This window comes from Lygodium microphyllum, unplaced genomic scaffold, assembly GCF_053477565.2.
Source record: "Lygodium microphyllum isolate KBCC unplaced genomic scaffold, Lygodium_microphyllum_v1.1.10 scaffold_31, whole genome shotgun sequence".
NCBI classification, from domain to species: Eukaryota; Viridiplantae; Streptophyta; class Polypodiopsida; order Schizaeales; family Lygodiaceae; genus Lygodium; species Lygodium microphyllum.
The window spans coordinates 4,982,536-5,000,508 of NW_028229514.1; the positions used below are offsets into that span (position 1 = coordinate 4,982,536).

The 17,973-nt window shown below is 44.1% G+C and overlaps 1 protein-coding gene across 2 annotated transcripts in view; it reads left to right on the plus strand.

Annotated features, from left to right (window-relative positions):
* Nucleotides 1–17,973, plus strand: part of LOC148009272 (vacuolar protein sorting-associated protein 9A-like) — a 133,336-nt gene that overhangs the window by 42,870 nt on the left and 72,493 nt on the right. The window contains exons 2-3 of one of the 2 annotated variants that reach the window (XM_087673512.1): nt 16,552–16,699; nt 17,592–17,762. In XM_087673512.1, coding sequence (XP_087529638.1) covers nt 16,552–16,699; nt 17,592–17,762 — 319 coding nt within the window. The remainder of the gene's footprint in view (nt 1–16,551; nt 16,700–17,591; nt 17,763–17,973) is intronic. The other variant, XM_087673513.1, reaches the window with a different exon arrangement.

A 17,973-nucleotide genomic window follows, 5' to 3' on the forward strand; every position in this document is an offset into this window, starting at 1 on the left:
ATCAGTGGGATGTATTATGTGCAGTGGAGCACAAAAGTCATGGTGAGGCAGGAAAGGTTGTGGATTGTCGTGGATTTCGTCTGTTTTATGCAGGGACACATGCTAAGCATTATTCGGGCGTGCTGATGATTGTTCATGAGAAATACCAGCCTGTTCTTGTTAAAAATGATGTGCACGGCCGCTTTCTGGTAATCGAAGTCCTATTTGAAGGTGAGATTTTATGGTTGCTGGGACTTTATGCTCCCAATGATCCCACATCCCGACGGGATCTATGGTTGACTTTGCAGGGCTCCATGGCACTTGGCCGCAGAGGGTTTTTGATGGGAGATTTCAATATGTGTGTTGACTCTTCGCAGTCCACCTCAGGGCATTCGGTAATGGATACGCCAGAAAGCCGGGTGTGGAACTCCTTTGCTTTGCACATACTTAAGCAAGATCTTTGGTCGTGGCTTCACCCTTCTGTTTCAGGTTTTACTTTTCATTCTGCGCAATATGCAACCACTTGGTCGCGATTGGACAGAATGTATATCATGCAGGGGGATGATTTTCTTCCCGAGATGCTGGAGATGAAGGTCTTGCAGCAATATGCGTTGTCGGATCATTTTCCCCTCCAGCTTGAGATGCGGGCACAATCTATTGCACCTTTTATGCAGTTCCTGGATAAGCTCCCTTTACGCTTCAACTCCTCTTATTTGAAGCATCCAATTTTTCAGGATTATATGCAGCGACTGATTGAGAGGTTCTTATTGGACTTCGCCTCTGAGGGCTTGGCTTCGTTTGCACGCCTGCTCTCTAATGTGCAGCGGGTTGCTCGGCAGTATGGGATTCACACTGCCTCTCTTTGTCGCCGCCGTTGACTTGCAGCAGAGGACTTATTGGCCTTGGTCCGTTCCTTGCTCCTGGATTCCCCAGATGATGATTTTCTGCTGTCACTGGAGCGGCGTTTGGCCCATCTTATTCAAGTCTTTAGCTTGAAATCTTATCAGCAGGCCAAGCTGCATAACTTGACTGACACATTGCAAGATAATGCCTGCCAGTCTCATAAGTTCTTTCGCGCCTTGCATGCTTCTCCGGCTCGCGAAAATATGACTCGACTTCAGGACTCGGAAGGTCGCATGGTCACTGATCCGCAGACCATTATCAATATGTGCAGAAATTATTTTATGGATCTTTTTGGTTCTTCATCCTTGCCGTCTAGCCAGGTTACGCATGCCCGCTCGGTCTTCTATCAGCTGGTCCACCAGCAGGTTCCGCTTGATATGCAAGCCTCTTTGGAGGCGGATATTTGCGAAGAGGAGGTTATGGATGTGTTGTTACACCTGCCTAAGGATAAAAGTCCTGGTTGGGATGGTCTCACTAATGAATTTTTTGAGCACTCAGCCACGCAGTTGGTAAAGCCTTTGGTGGTTATGCTCCAGCAGGTTTGGGAAACAGGGGTCATGCCTTCTTCATGGAAAGAAGGCCTCATCAAATTGATCCCCAAGGTCCCTTCGCCGTCAAAGTTGCAACACTGGAGACCAATTTCGTTGATGGGCGTGATGTATAAAATCTTTTCCAAAGTGCTGGCAAATCGGCTTCACAAGCACCTTCCAGCTCTTGTGCACCCCCTCCAATATGGTTTCATTAAGGGACGCAACATTTTGCACAATATCTTGAATGTGCAAATGGCTATTGATTATGCGAGGCACTCCAATCAGCAAGTGGTCTTGATTCAACTGGACCTGGAAAAGGCGTTTGACTGTGTGGACTGGTCTTTCCTTGCAGAGCTTATGTCTGCTATGGGCTTTGGGATCCGCATGTCCCGATTGATCTACACCATTAGTACTGAGGCTTCTTCAAGAGTTATGCTTAATGGTGGGGTCACAGAGCCATTTCTCCTTGCACGCTCGCTCAGACAAGGCTGCCCTTTGAGTCCTCTCTTCTTTGCCTTGGCGACTCACCCGGTCCTTTCAATGTTATCCTCCATGGCGGCTTCTGCCCAGCTGGCAGGGTTATCTCTTCCTTTGGGGCAGCACTTCATTAGCCAATCCTTGGCTGATGACTCCTTTATGATTTTGCAGGCGGACAGGGATAACATTCGCAAGGCATTAGATGTTTGGACGCTCTTTGGTCAAGCTTCTGGTCTTCGCATCAATGCCTTCAAGTCAGCCATTCTCAGTTGCACGGAGCCTGATTTAGAGTCATTAGGCTGGCAGGGCCAGGTGGTTTCTCGTGGCGCGATTGTCAGGCATCTTGGATACCCATTGGGGGTGGATGTACGGCCAAAGGCCCTGCTGGAGTGGATTTCACACAAACTGGCCGCGAAGTTTATGTATTGGAAGTCGCAAGCCTGGCCGTTCCATGTCCGCCTCAAAGTGGCTCAGACAATTATGCTACCAATGCTGACGTATTTCCTGCCATTACTGCCATGGACGCCCAGTACTTTGAAGGCTCTTACTCATCCCATTCGTTTCATGCTATGGAAGAAAGATTCACTGCAGGCAGGCATTTCCTGGATTTCATGGTCACATGCATGTACCCCTAAGCGCATGGGTGGTGGAGCTATTTTGGATGCAGAAACTCATATGCTGGCTCTTCGTTGGTCTCTGTTTCGTGCCATGTGTGTGGATCATCACCCGTGGACCATCATAGCCCGTTATTTTCTTGAGGACAGCGGCCTCCGCCAGGGTAACACATGGCTTCGAGCCTCATGGTGGCATGTCCTTAATGCTGACGCTCGTTTCTCCAGTCCCTCTTCGTCTTTGTTAGTGCATTTGGTCGGCTCTTGGAAAGTGGTGCTCCAAAAGGCCCGTTGGCATCCTGTAGGGGACCGCGTGCAGACAAATTCTTTTCAGCTGGAATTGTTGGCGGTATCCACATTACTTTCATGGGAAGATAAACATCAGCTCAGACCAAGATTTAACCGCATGGCCCGTTTGGGTGTGACTTCGATTGCGGATGCTACCCTTGCCACTCGCAATGTCCTTGCATCATTTCGGACTGCTAGGAGACTTTTCAGGATCCCGCGCGGATACCGTGATTTGTGGGGGAAGCTTTCCTCGGAACTTCAGGGTAGGCAACCCTTTCCTGCCCTGGCTATGGATCGCCCTTGGCAGGACTGGGACCTTGCAGGCCGGTTGAGTCTGGAAAATGCCTCTACTAATCAGGTGTATCATCTTCTCATTAAAGATCACCAATGGTTGGGCGTGAAAGTTAATGCTGTTTGGGGCCTGCGGAAATCACTGTCATGGTGGCAGGCAACGCTGATGGAGGGATGGCAGAACAAGACACCTTTCAAATGCAAGGTCTTTCTGTGGCGGGTAATGATTGGTGGTCTTCCTCTTGCCTCGGCCCTTTCCAAGCGTCGAATCTCGAATGGCACTTGCTTCTTCTGCACCACTTTGGCGGAATCGGCCCGACATCGTTTTCTTTCTTGCCCGCTCGCCAAGAATATCTGGTCACTCTTGTCACGAATCTGGCACGCGGTGGTGGGGTCTTCACTGACTCCCTTCGATTGGGTTTTTGTGCGCCCGAAGTATCCCACACCACCACCGTTACATATGAAGATCTTATTCCATTTTTTCAGATACTGGGGATGCTGGCACATTTGGACCACCCGAAATGCTTTTCTCTTTGATTCGGCTTCTAATGTACCGCGACATATTGCAAGGCTTAAAGGGCTCTTGCATTGGCAGCTAGATCTCATCAGGCACTCTGACTTGCTCCCTTGGGAGGATTTGTATTTCTGGCATTTGGCAATTGCCTCTGGGTCCTTGCCATGATTGGTGTAACTTTTTAGTACCCTAGTCCGGGGATTTCCCGCACGTTGGCCTATGGCCCTCGTGCCTCTTGTACTCGTGTAATCATGTAATCTTGTACTTTCTTCGTAATTAATACAATTACCTTTTACGAAAAAAAAAGAGAGAGAGAGAGAGTTGTTGGCCCATTTTCTGATTAGAGAACAACAGTTTGCTACAAAAGACAGCGATTTGGGGGCCTTAGCAAGCAGGGGACAGCAAGGAGTAACCTTCTAGGGGCTGGCAATAAAACTGCTGATCAGGTAATAGCATTTCGGAGGTGTTTGGCAGTAGGTGACTGCATTAAATGTAGGTTGGAGCAGGCAGTAGGCAGAATCTAGGGTTTTCTCAGGAAGAAAATCAGATTTCTCTCTCATGTTGGCTTTCTCTCACCTTCTCCAACCCACTCTCAAGAGATCTCATCATTTCTCAGCCATTTTGAGCAGATCTCAGTCAAATTTGGTGGACAATAGAGATATCTCTATCGTAAATCCTAAATTTTTGCATAAATTAGGGTTTTATAGCCACCTCGGGACCCGTGTCAATTGGCGAAGACATTGTATATTGAATTCAACACTTGAACTTGGGTATTTGTTAGGGAATTCAGATGTCAGCCCATTCATTGTAATTTGGGGCAGCATTTGGCCAATTGGAGGTTCCATTCGTGCAAGTCTTGGGTGAAAAATCAAGGGCCAATTGACGTGAATTGATTGCTGATTGTTGCTATAGCAAAGAGACTTTTGGAATAGCAAAGGAGATTGTAAATCTCAATTTGTACTCATTCTATTAGTAATCAAGTTAAAGAAATACTGAAAGGGGCGCCAATTTTGGGGCCACTAGGGTGTCCAATGTTTGAGATTATTAAGGTAATTTGTGCATTTTAAGTTATGCCCATTTGTTTATTGCTGTAATTAAGTGCTTAATAAGGGAATTACCACCCTTTTAAAGAAGGAAGGCTTGTTTCACTTGCCTTGAGGGATACTGATTTCCTTTCGTATTATTAGATGGGTCTTTTGGGTCCCTTGTGGCTATGTTGATCTTTGGGGTAGGGTCTCCGATCTTTTGTAGGACTGGAAACCCTTTGGTGTTTTGGATTTTGATTGTCTCTGGTAGGATTGGAATCTTGCAAGGTGTTTGACCCTTCAGTGTTCCTTAGTTAATTAGATTTATCATTTCATGATCCAAGACTGCATATGGTTGGCCAACAAAGCCAATGCACTTTTGGGATTGGATAAATCTAAAGCTCGGTGGAAGGTGATAATAATGGAGGGATGGATCGACAAGGCACCAATTCAATGTAAGGTGTTCATTTGGAGAATGTTGGTGGGGACCTTCCCTTGCGTTGGCTCGTCACCATAGGGGTATTTCTAATGGGAATTGTTTATCTTGTACCACTATGGTTGAGTCTCCCCATCACAGATTCATCTCTTGTCCTTTTGCTCAAAAGATTTGGGACCTCCTCTTGGACATTTGGCATGTTGTGGTGGGACTAGGTATGTGTCCTCTTGATTGGGTACTTGGTAAAGCTAACTTTAATGCCTTACACAACTTGATATGAAGATTCTTTTTCACCTTTTCAGATTTTGGGATTGCTGGCATATTTGGGTCACTTGTTGTTGACGACTGTGCACAAGGATTGAGACAGAGTGCAGCTGAGATATGCACAGTGAGGAGCAGAGTAGAGAGTGAAAGCATGACTCTTAATGTGTAGGTACAGTGACAAAATGTACCACTTTAGGTTTTTTTTGATAATATATATAAAGTACATGTGTAAGGGTGCGTACACACCTGAGTACCGTAAAAGGCATGGTGAGACTTTATTCCCAACAATCTTCCACCTAAAGGCAATGTGCCTAAAGGTAGAGGAAAGAATTGGCTAAGTCTATGTATGTATAAAGCTGAAATACATATATACTATCCAATCCCTATCATTTGGCGGCAATGAGCAAACCGCTTTGTTGGAAGACCCTTCGTGAGAAGATCTGCAGGATTATCATTTGTATGTACATTGACAAGTTCAATGCTCTTGCTGTCAAGTACATCCTTGATAAAATGATACTTCACCTGTATGTGCTTTGTCTTTGCATGAAAGACAAGATTCCGTGTGCTATCATGATAGCACTCTAACTATCACAGTGAAGGATAGGAACCTTTGTAATGCCAATCTCTCTCACCAAACGTGAAAGCCATAAAGGCTCCTTGCATGCCTCAGTGGCAACCACATACTCTGCCTTTGTAGTAGACAATGCAACACGCTTTTGCAGCCTGGATATCCAAGAGATTGCTCCCCTTGCGAACGTGAACGCATATCCTGAAGTAGACTTTACAGTCAGGATGACCAGGATAGTCTGCATTCGTGAAGCCAACAATAGACGACTTCTGCTTTCCAAAGTAGACACACAAGTTCTTTGTGCCCTTAAGGTATCTCATGATACTCTTCATTGCTTCCTAATGTTTTTTGCTTGCTTTTTCCTAGGATATGCCATGTACTTGCTAACCACTCCCACCTCAAATGCAATGTCAAGATTGTAGCAACCATAGCACACATCAAGCTATGACAACTGAAGCATAAGAAATCTTGGCCATTTCAGCCTTTCCATCATCAGATGTAGGGCTGTCATCTGCACTAAGTTTCACATATGGAGGCAACAGTACAACAATGGCTCCCCCCCCCATATTGAAATGCTGCAAAACTTAGGAACATACTCTTGCCGTAATAGATAGAGAAGACCCTTCAATCTGTCCTTGACTATACGCATGCCAAGAATATGGTTGGCCTCACCAAGATCCTTTATATCAAAGCTATTGTATAGGCTTTGTTTCAAGGAGTCCAAGGCATGAACATCCTTGCTTGCAATCGGCATGTCATCCACTACAAGACCAACAGAATAAGGCTGCTATCTGCTGCCTTCTTGGTGTCTAAGCAGTGATTAACTTGAGATCTATGGACTCCTTGAGATTGCATAAATGTATCAAATTTATGATATCATTCTCATGGTACCTGTTTCAGCCCATACAAACTCTTGTTGAGTTTATATACCATGTGCTCTTCCCCCTTTGTAACAAAACTCTTAGGCTGTTGCATATAGATCTCCTCATGTAGATCACCATGTAAGAAAGTTGTCTTTACATCCATTTGTATGAGTTCCATATCTTTAGATGCAACCAAGCCTAAAATGGTTCACAAAGTAGTCATTTTGACTACATTAGAAAAAATTTCATCAAAATCAATTCCATGTTCTTGCTTGTATCCTTTAGCAACCAGTCGTGCCTTGTACCTTGGTAAAGAACGAGAAGTGACTTTCATTTTGTAAACCCATTTATATGATAGCACTTTTTTTCGCCCTTTAGGAAAATGCACCAAATCCTAAACGCCATTTTTCATTAGAGATTCTATCTTTGACAACATAGCCTTATGCCATTTCTTGCTGTCTCTTTTGTCCATTGCTTCCTTGAAGCATGACGGCTCACCACAATCTGTCAACATGACATAATTAACCATAAAATTGACACCAGGAACAAATCTATTTGGTTGTCTTTGCATTCTGCTCAACCTACAGACCCAATGATCAAGATTTGCTAGCTGTTCAGCTTGCAAATCTGCATTAACAGCTTGCTGTTCTATAGGTTCAGCATGTTGTACAGTTGATTGTGGTTGTTCCAAAGGCATGTGTTCTTACTGAATTTCTGGTACATTATGGGCAATATCTTGCTAATCATTTTCAGCATTATTCGCTACATTTTTAGGGCCATTTGCAGCAGGTATTTGTTGTTGTCTAGCGGGCATTCTTTACTGTCCTATTGGTACATCCTCTTGGAATACAATTCTTACGACCTTCTCTAGCTTTTCGGACTGTTTGTGCATGCGATATTCGCGGAAGATAACATCATTGTTGCGTATTACTTTTCATTTCTCAAGATCCCATAATCGATATCCCATTTCTTTCTCGTCACCATATTCTGGGAAAATACATTTACAGGACTTTGGCTCAAGTTTGCTGTGTTTTTCCTTGCAAATGTGCACAAATGCCTTGCAGCCAAACACTGTCAAGTGAGCATATGAAGGTGGTTTACCCGACCACACTTCTTGAGGGACTCCTCTACACACACACACACACATACACTCGCCCCCCCAAAGACCTGTTTGGTGACCGATTAATTAAGTCTACGGCTGTCATAACAGCCTCTGCCCAAAATCCATGAGGTAAAGCAGCATGTGACATCATTGTACGGACCTTGTTTTGAATGATCTTGTTCATGCGCTCTGCAATACCATTTTGGAGTGGATTGTGAGGGATGGTGAGCTCCCTTTTAATCCCTTTGTTGTCACAAAAGTCCTGAAAGGCTTTGAACACATATTTCCCACCATTGTCAGAGCTAAGACACTTTAATGTCTTGCTGGTCTGATTTTCAGCAAGTGCCAGGAATTTTTTAAATTCATCCGAGGCCTTAGTCTTTACAACGGATTGGATTAATCCATACTTTGCGTGTGGTATTATCAACAAAAGTTATGAAATACTTCTTTCCCTCTAGAGATAACCCTGGCATCTGGCATACATCTGAAGGTACCAACTCTAAGGGTAAAGACTTTAGAGAGAGAGATTTTTTATGTGACGTTTGTGCATGCTTACCATAAATACAATGATCACATTGTTTAAAATCAGTATATCTCAAAGACAGCAAATAACCCAAGCAAGAAAGCACTTTCATTTCAGTTTGACTGATGTATCCCAACTGGCTATGCCACAAAGAAACACTTGCCTGCTTGGTTATGGCGACTCCATGGTCACGCATGCTAGATACATGCAAAGGCTAAAAAGTATCACTTTTGGAGACTTTGGCAACAATGTGAGAGCCCTTACAAATTTTCCATTCGTAATCCCCAAAGGTGGTGTGACAGCCTTCGTCATCTAGTTACCTTGTGTCTATCAAGCTCTTTTTGAGCTGAGGTATATGCCTCACATTATGCAACACAACATAGAGCCATGCTGAAATTCCAATTTCACACTACCAATACTTGTAATTTTGCATGCATAGTTATTCCCCAATTGGACAACACTACGTGCACCACCATTGTAGTTAGAAAACCACTCATGATGTGGTGTAATATGAAAAGACGCACCTCAATTAAGTATCCAAGTGTGCATGTCATCTTCAGAATCTACAATCCGTGCATGTGCACTCAAAGAAGCAAGAAGTACATCACCATCAGTGTTATTCTCATGAGTGACTATATTTTTTTTTTCGTAAAAGGTAATTGTATTAATTGCGAAAAAAGTACAAGATTACATGATTACACGAGTACAAGAGACATGAGGGCCGTAGGCCAACGTGTGGGAAATCCCCGGACTAGGGTACTAAAAGGTTACACCAATCATGGCAAGGACCCAGAGGCAATTGCCAAATGCCAGGAATGCAAATCCTCCCGAGGGAGCAAGTCAGAGTGCCTGATGAGATCTAGCTGCCAATGCAAGAGCCCTTTAAGCCTTGCAATATGTTGCGGTACATTAGAAGCCGAATCAAAGAGAAAAGCATTTCGGGTGGTCCAAATGTGCCAGCATCCCCAGTATCTGAAAAAATGGAATAGGATCTTCATATGTAACGGTGGCGTTGTGGGATACTTCGGGCGCACAAAAACCCAATCGAAAGGAGTCAGTGAGGACCCCACCACCGCGTGCCAGATTTGCGACAAGAGTGACCAGATATTCTTGGCGAGCGAGCAAGAAAGAAAACGATGTCGGGCCGATTCCACCGAAGTGGTGCAGAAGAAGCAATTGCCATTCGAGATTCGACGCTTGGAAAGGGCCGAGGCAAGAGGAAGACCACCAATCATTACCCGCCACAAAAAGACCTTGCATTTGAAAGGTGTCGTATTCTGCCATCCCTCCATCAGCGTTGCCTGCCACCATGATAGTGATTTCCGCAGGCCCCAAACAGTATTAACTTTCACACCCAGCCATTGGTGATCTTTAATGAGAAGATGATACACCTGATTAGTAGAGGCCTTTTCTAGACTCAACCGGCCTGCAAGGTCCCAGTCCTGCCAAGGGCGATCCATAGCCAAGGCAGGAAAGGGTTGCCTACCTTGAAGTTCCGAGGAAAGCTTCCCCCATAAATCACGGTATCCGGGCGGGATCCTGAAAAGTCTCCTAGCAGTCCGAAACGATGCCAGGACATTGCGAGTAGCAAGGGTAGCATCCGCAATCGAAGTCACACCCAAACGGGCCATGCGGTTAAATCTTGGTCTAAGCTGATGTTTATCTTCCCATGAAAGTAATCTGGATACTGCCAACAATTCCAGTTGAAAAGAATTAGTCTGCACGCGGTCCCCTACAGGATGCCAACGGGCCTTTTGGAGCACCACTTTCCAAGAGCCGACCAAGTGCAGTAACAAAGAGGAAGAGGAACAGGAAAATCGAGAGTCAGCATTAAGGACATGCCACCATGAGGCCCGAAGCCGTGTGTTACCCTGGCGGAGCCCCCTGTCCTCAAGAAAATAACGGGCTATGATGGTCCACGGGTGATGATCCACACACATGGCACGAAACAACGACCAACGAAGAGCCAGCATATGAGTTTCTGCATCCAAAATAGCTCCACCACCCATGCGCTTAGGGGTACATGCATGTGACCATGAAATCCAAGAAATGCCTGCCTGTAGTGAATCTTTCTTCCATAGCATGAAACGAATGGGATGAGTGAGAGCCTTCAAAGTAGTAGGCGTCCATGGCAGTAATGGCAGGAAATACGTCAGCATTGGTAGCATAATTGTCTGAGCCACTTTGAGGCGGACATGGAATGGCCAGGCTTGCGACTTCCAATACATAAACTTCGCGGCCAGTTTGTGTGAAATCCACTCCAGCAGGTCCTTTGGCCGTACATCCACCCCCAATGGGTATCCAAGATGCCTGACAATTGAGCCGCGGGAAACCACTTGGCCCTGCCAGCCTAATGACTCTAAATCAGGCTCCGTGCAACTGAGAATGGCTGACTTGAAGGCATTGATGCGAAGACTAGAAGCTTGACCAAAGAGCGCCCAAACATCTAATGCCTTGCGAATGTTATCCCTGTCCGCCTGCAAAATCATAAAGGAGTCATCAGCCAAAGATTGGCTAATGAAGTGCTGCCCCAAAGGAAGAGATAACCCTACTAGCTGGGCAGAAGCCGCCATGGAGGATAACATTGAAAGGACCGGGTGAGTCGCCAAGGCAAAGAAGAGAGGACTCAAAGGGCAGCCCTGTCTGAGCGAGCGTGCAAGGAGAAATGGCTCTGTGACCCCACCATTAAGCATAACTCTTGAAGAAGCCTCAGTACTAATGGTGTAGATCAATCGGGACATGCGGATACCAAAGCCCATAGCAGACATAAGATCTGCAAGGAAAGACCAGTCCACACAGTCAAACACCTTTTCCAGGTCCAATTGAATCAAGACCACTTGCTGATTGGAGTGCCCGGCATAATCAATAGCCATTTGCACATTTAAGATATTGTGCAAAATGTTGCGTCCCTTAATGAAACCATATTGGAGAGGGTGTACAAGAACTGGGAGGTGCTTGTGAAGCCGATTTGCGAGCACGTTGGAAAAGATTTTATACATCATGCCCATCAACGAAATTGGTCTCCAGTGTTGCAGCTTTGACGGCGAAGAGACCTTGGGGATCAGTTTGATAAGGCCTTCTTTCCATGAAGAAGGCATGACCCCTGTTTCCCAAACCTGCTGGAACATGACCACCAATGGCTTTACCAACTGCGTGGCCGAGTGCTCAAAAACTTCATTAGTGAGACCATCCCAACCAGGACTTTTATCCTTAGGCAGGTGTAACAACACATCCATAACCTCCTCTTCGCAAATATCCGCCTCCAAAGAGGCTTGCATATCAAGCGGAACCTGCTGGTGGACCAGCTGATAGAAGACCGAGCGGGCATGCGTAACCTGGCTAGACGGCAAGGATGAAGAACCAAAAAGATCCATAAAATAATTTCTGCACATATTGATAATGGTCTGCGGATCAGTGACCATGCGACCTTCCGAGTCCTGAAGTCGAGTCATATTTTCGCGAGCCGGAGAAGCATGCAAGGCGCGAAAGAACTTATGAGACTGGCAGGCATTATCTTGCAATGTGTCAGTCAAGTTATGCAGCTTGGCCTGCTGATAAGATTTCAAGCTAAAGACTTGAATAAGATGGGCCAAACGCCGCTCCAGTGACAGCAGAAAATCATCATCTGGGGAATCCAGGAGCAAGGAACGGACCAAGGCCAATAAGTCCTCTGCTGCAAGTCGACGGCGGCGACAAAGAGAGGCAGTGTGAATCCCATACTGCCGAGCAACCCGCTGCACATTAGAGAGCAGGCGTGCAAACGAAGCCAAGCCCTCAGAGGCGAAGTCCAATAAGAACCTCTCAATCAGTTGCTGCATATAACCCTGAAAAATTGGATGCTTCAAATAAGAGGAGTTGAAGTGTAAAGGGAGCTTATCCAGCAGCTGCATAAAAGGTGCAATAGATTGTGCCCGCATCTCAAGCTGGAGGGGAAAATGATCTGACAACGCATATTGCTGCAAGACCTTCATCTCCAGCATCTCGGGAAGAAAATCATCTCCCTGCATGATATACATTCTGTCCAACCGCGACCACGTGGTTGCGTATTGTGCGGAATGAAAAGTAAAACCTGAAACAGAAGGATGAAGCCACGACCAAAGATCTTGCTTAAGTACGTGCAAAGCAAAGGAGTTCCACACCCGGCTTTCTGGCGTATCCATTACCGAATGCCCTGAGGTGGACTGAGAAGAGTCAATACACATATTGAAATCTCCCATCAAAAGCCCTCTGCGGCCAAGTGCCATGGAGCCCTGCAAAGTCGACCATAGATCCCGTCGGGATGCGGGATCTTTCGGAGCATAAAGTCCCAGCAACCATAAAATCTCGCCTTCAAATAGGACTTCGATTACCAGAAAGCGGCCCTGCACATCATTTTTAACAAGAACAGGCTGGTATTTCTCATGAACAATCATCAGCACGCCCGAATAATGCTTAGCATGTGTCCCTGCATAGAACAGACGGAATCCACGACAATCCACAACTTTTCCTGCCTCACCGTGACTTTTGTGCTCCACTGCACACAATACATCCCACTGATTCTCATGCAAGACAGACCACATGGTATGTTGCTTATGGCGAGAGCAAATGCCTCGCACGTTCCACGTGGCAATCTTCATATATTTTCAAAAAAAGGAAGTCAGGAACGAGGCGCCTGTTGCCTCGAGTGCACCTTTTCCGCGAGGGCATCCAGGACACCCTCATCCAGAAAATCAGCCAATACTGCAAATGAATTCGGGCGACCTGCTTTAGATGAGTGACTATATTTACCTCCTCTATCTTCACACTGTTTTTCTTTGCAGGTTGGTTGTCCTTTTTCTCAATCTTGTTAATAGTCTTCAATGTTTTTGTTTTTGCCTTTCTCTTTCTTCAATTGTAAACAATCCCGTTTGTAGTGCCCTTTTTTGCCACAATGATAACACTCCATATTTTTGCTATGAGACTTGCTATATGCTCTATTTTTAGAAATGCCCTTTTGCTGAAATCTGCCCCTAGTGTGCAATGCATTAGAAGACTTGTTTGCTGAATTATTTTACTTGTTGAGTTCTTCCATCAGCAAAGAACTCTCCACATCTGAATATAACAACTAAGCATTTGAGTTACTCAAAGCTGTCTCCTGAAAGTATCCCAACTTTCAAGCAAAGTGCATAGTAAGAAGGTAGCCTTGAACTCATCATCAATGTGGAAATCCAAAGCAATCAGCTAACTGAAAATTGAGTTGAACTCATTCAAATGTACATACATGGCTGTACCTTCCTTCATGCGAAGTTCCATCAACTTTTTTAGCCAATAAACCTTGCTGACTGCACTTTTCTGAGCATACAATTCTTCAAGTCTTTGTCACATTGCATATGCAGAAATTCAGCTTGTCAATGTTAAAGAGAAAGTTGTTTGACACTGAGAGCTCTATAGTAGAGCATGCAAGCTCATTTGAATCATCCCACTCTTCTTGTTCCATACCTGCTGGTTTTATTCCCTTCGCTTTGATTGGCTTTACTTGTTTCTTCTGCACCAAGACATTGTAGCATTGTTTTTGCCATATTGCAAAATTGTGTGCGTCCTCAAGCTTCTTGATGTGCAAAAGTTTGCTGTTGTCACTCTTTCGAGCCATGATTTGCAGCACTAAATTGACTCAAAAGTCAACAAATGTAAGCCCAAATGTCACACTGACCATGGACATTGCAAGTACCAATCAACAGTGAAAGTCAAGAAATTGCAGAAATTTCAGATTTGCAAATTGATTTCTAGAATTAGAGAATGTTTGCTGCTGCACTCTACAACCAATTACAGCCAGATATATACGCCAATGCACCAATTACATGTGAAATCCCCAAAATTCCATTGCAATTTTTGCTCCAAAAGCATTCTTGGGCACAAATTTGACAATTTTGTTCTAAAGTCCTAAATTTTCAAAAGGAAATCTGCCCAGATTGTGTCAATACATGGACCCAAGTGCATATACTAGGCAATTCTTGCACAAATTGATGAAATTCTGCAAAAGCCCCAATTTTCCCGGGTTTGGTGTGCACAAATTTCAGTGAAATTGAACAAATTTCACTAAAATGTGAAAAGCCCTAAATTTCCCTGGTAAATGTGCACTGAATTTGCAATTTTAAAGTCAGATTATCTTGTTCCATGTCGAAATCTCCAAATCCGGAAAAAGCCCTTATTTTTTCGGGTCAAAACTGCACACTGTGCATAGGCATGCAAATGGCCATCAGTGGGAGAGGTGCAGATTTGAGAAATTAAGGAAAAATGATGAAAAAAATGCTGTAGAGTTGTGACGCCGTGGCCTGCTTGGTCATGGCTGACCTGTCCAGCCCGTCACCTGTTCCATCAGCCTGTGTTGACCCGTCGCAGTTTGTCGCTGCCCCCGTCGCCTGTCACCTACCTGCGCCCCCGTCGACTGGTCCGCGTCCGATGTTGCTTGCTCGCCAAGCCTGCTGGTCCTGCGTGTCGACTGCATGCATCAGGTAGTTGCCTGCTCATGTGCCGCCCGCCGCCTGTGACTGTCCAGCTCACAGCTAACATGGCCTCTCTTGCCTGCATCGCTTGACTGCCTCGAGGATCGTGCACTCTTGAGCTGCCTCTTGCCCGCTTTGATACCAATTTGTTGACGAGTGTGCGTGAGGATTGAGACAAAGTGCAGCTGAATATGCATAATGAGAGAGGGAGTGAGAGTAGAGTAGAGAGTGAGGAAGAGAGTGAGAGCATGATACTCAATGTGTGGGTACAATGACAAAATGCACCACTTTAGGTTTTTTTGATAATATATATAAAGTACATGTGCAAGGGTGCGTGCACACACGAACACCGTAAAAGGCATGGTGAGCCTTTATTCCCAACACTTCCAATGCATTCATCTTTGCTGCCGCCTCAGGGCATCCAGCATCATCTTGCGATGCTTAAGGGACTTCTTCAGTGGCAGCTTCATCTTCTACAGCATGTTGATATCTTGGCAAGAGATGACTTAGTATCTTGACATCAGGCATCTCCTTTGTGACCCTGCCCTGACTTCTGTACCCACAGCTGTTCCCATGCATTTTAAAATCAAGTGGCACTAAAATTGAAGTTTGTTCCAGAAATATTTTATTCCTTTGATATTACCCAGCTCCCACACTGTCCACCAGCTGAAAGCTTACTAATCCCATCCACCCTAATCTATTGCATAGAGCTAAAAATTATTACTAAAAATACACAAAACCTGTAAGATTATGGATGTATGCAACTTTGTTGATAACTTCTTCCCAAACTTTAGTGGTAGGTTATCAAATGCATATTGCAACTCTGACCATACCACTTTGAAATGGTGCCTTTTAAATTGCTCCACAACCCCATTTTGTTGAGAAGTATTTGGAGCAGTGACTGTTACCTTATTCTTCTCTTCTTGCAAAGTTGTTGTTATTACAAAACTTCATTTGATTTCTGGGTCTCAAAACTTTACAATTTTATTTTTGACTGGTTGTTTGCAAATCGAGTTCAGTCTTCAAAGGCATCAAAAGTTTTTGTTCTGAACTTTAGAAGGCAAGCCCAAACCATTTGGGAATAGTCATAAATGACCAGATAAAGTAATAGTCATAAATAACCAACATAACAGATAAAGTATCTGAGGAGTAGTGTATGTGGGAACTCTACGAGCTATGCCCATTTGGCCCTATTTAAGGAGGTTGGTTTGTGTCCATCCAGCCATTTATTTAGCGGACTGTCAAGGTTCTTTGTTGATTAATTGTCATTATCTTTAGATCTGCGTATTAATTACTTAATTCTTCTATATGTGCAAGCATCATGTGCAAGTGCTGGTTGTGCCTCATGCTTCAAAATCCATTTACACTGCTACTGCTTTTCCTTACTCAACACCCCCCATTTCATCTTCCTCTAAGAGGGAAAAACTGCCTCCCCTCATTCTTTGTACAAGATGACTACCCATTAACTTGGCCAGCCTGAGCCCTTATTACATTTTTTGGGGATTTTTAAAAAATGGCTTGTGTGGCCTTTTGGGCACTTAGCTACTGAACAATTTATTTTCCGGGGTAATGATCTATTTTTTGAATTGTTTTGCTTTGATCCCAGCCAAATACGATGCTGTATCTGTTGTAAAACAAATCATGTATAAACTCGGGCATTTCTTACTATCAAACATAATATGTTCACTTGATCTTCTTATTTGTTTCAACATGCAGATTCATTGCAGACCTATCTGCTAAACTACCTGATCCAGAAACTGACAGCAAAAGTGTCCAAGACTTCATGACAAGCATGGAACTCACGTTCAAAGACCATCCTGTTTGGGCAGGTGCCACAAGTGAAGAGCTAGAGAGTGCTGGAGAGGTTAGTCTGTAGTGGCCTTTTTGTTGAAGACTCCTAGCATGCTTCAGTTGACTGGTGCTGCAAATTTGCATAACTAGTTTCTTGTCTCAAATCAAAGCATTGCAGTTATTCATCATTGTTCTAGTCTGGTGATTGATATCATTGTATTTTCAAAAAAATCCACTTCTTCTCTCACTCAGGTTCCATTGTGGCTAGTTTTTAGAAAATTTGTCATACACTGTTTTATTTTTCTTGCTGGGAGCATCCTGCTTGAAAACTGTATGAACATTGTGCATAAAATTTACTCATCCTTTAAGGTGTTGGCCATACTGCATTGGTTTGGCAAATTTTAATAAAGCAAGTGTCCCCTCTATAGATGAGTTCTTTTTCTCAATATTTTGCTATGTTTTCCACCTTTCTTTTCTACTAATTAAGTTTTTTACATTTCTGAAGATGACATCCTTGTGGAACTTGGAATGTTTAAGAAACACACTTGCTTTAGATGTTTAGTTGGCTGCATAGCTCCTGCAAAACTGAGCAAACCATCTACTTGCAGACTCATGTTTCAAAATTGGCGTCAGTCTCTCAAAAGCAGTTACTTGCTAGCTATATGCTTGTGCAAGCTGCTTTAAAGCTACTACCTTTGATCTTTGAGGCAAAAATGTTTTTGTTGTTACACAGTGGGGTCAAAATTGTCAAGGTCCACAAAGATCATCCACTTTAACTTGACAAATGTACAAAATAATATCATCTAGATCAGCAGGATATTATCAAGTGTCTTCTTGCTACAGATGCATTTGTTAGTTTGAAATTTAGGCCACTCATCCATGATGCATATTTACAAAGGCTTGTTTTGGTGTCCTTCTTCGCGAAATTCTGGGGCGACTTTAAGCACTTGTGCACGTGGTTGCAGGGGTTGGAGAAATATCTGATGACCAGACTTTTCAGTAGGACTTTTGCTCCAACTGCAGAAGAAAGAGAACATGATCAAATGATTTTTGAGAAAATATCTTTGTTGCAACAGTTTGTAAGGCCAGAACATCTTGATATACCACCCAAGTTTCAGAATGAATCTTCATGGCTTGTAAGTCTAGCTTCCTTTTTGTTTCTTAACAGCTAGACATGCAGCTTTGACATCACACACCTTGCAAAAAAACTCTCTTTTGAGTTACTTTTACGTCTGGAATGGTTTGTTGATAGTATCCCATTATATTCATAGGCTACAATATAGTGTTTCCTCGAGGTGACTGTCCTGGGTAATCAAGGTGGCAGCACTTGTAGAAGGGGGATGCTAT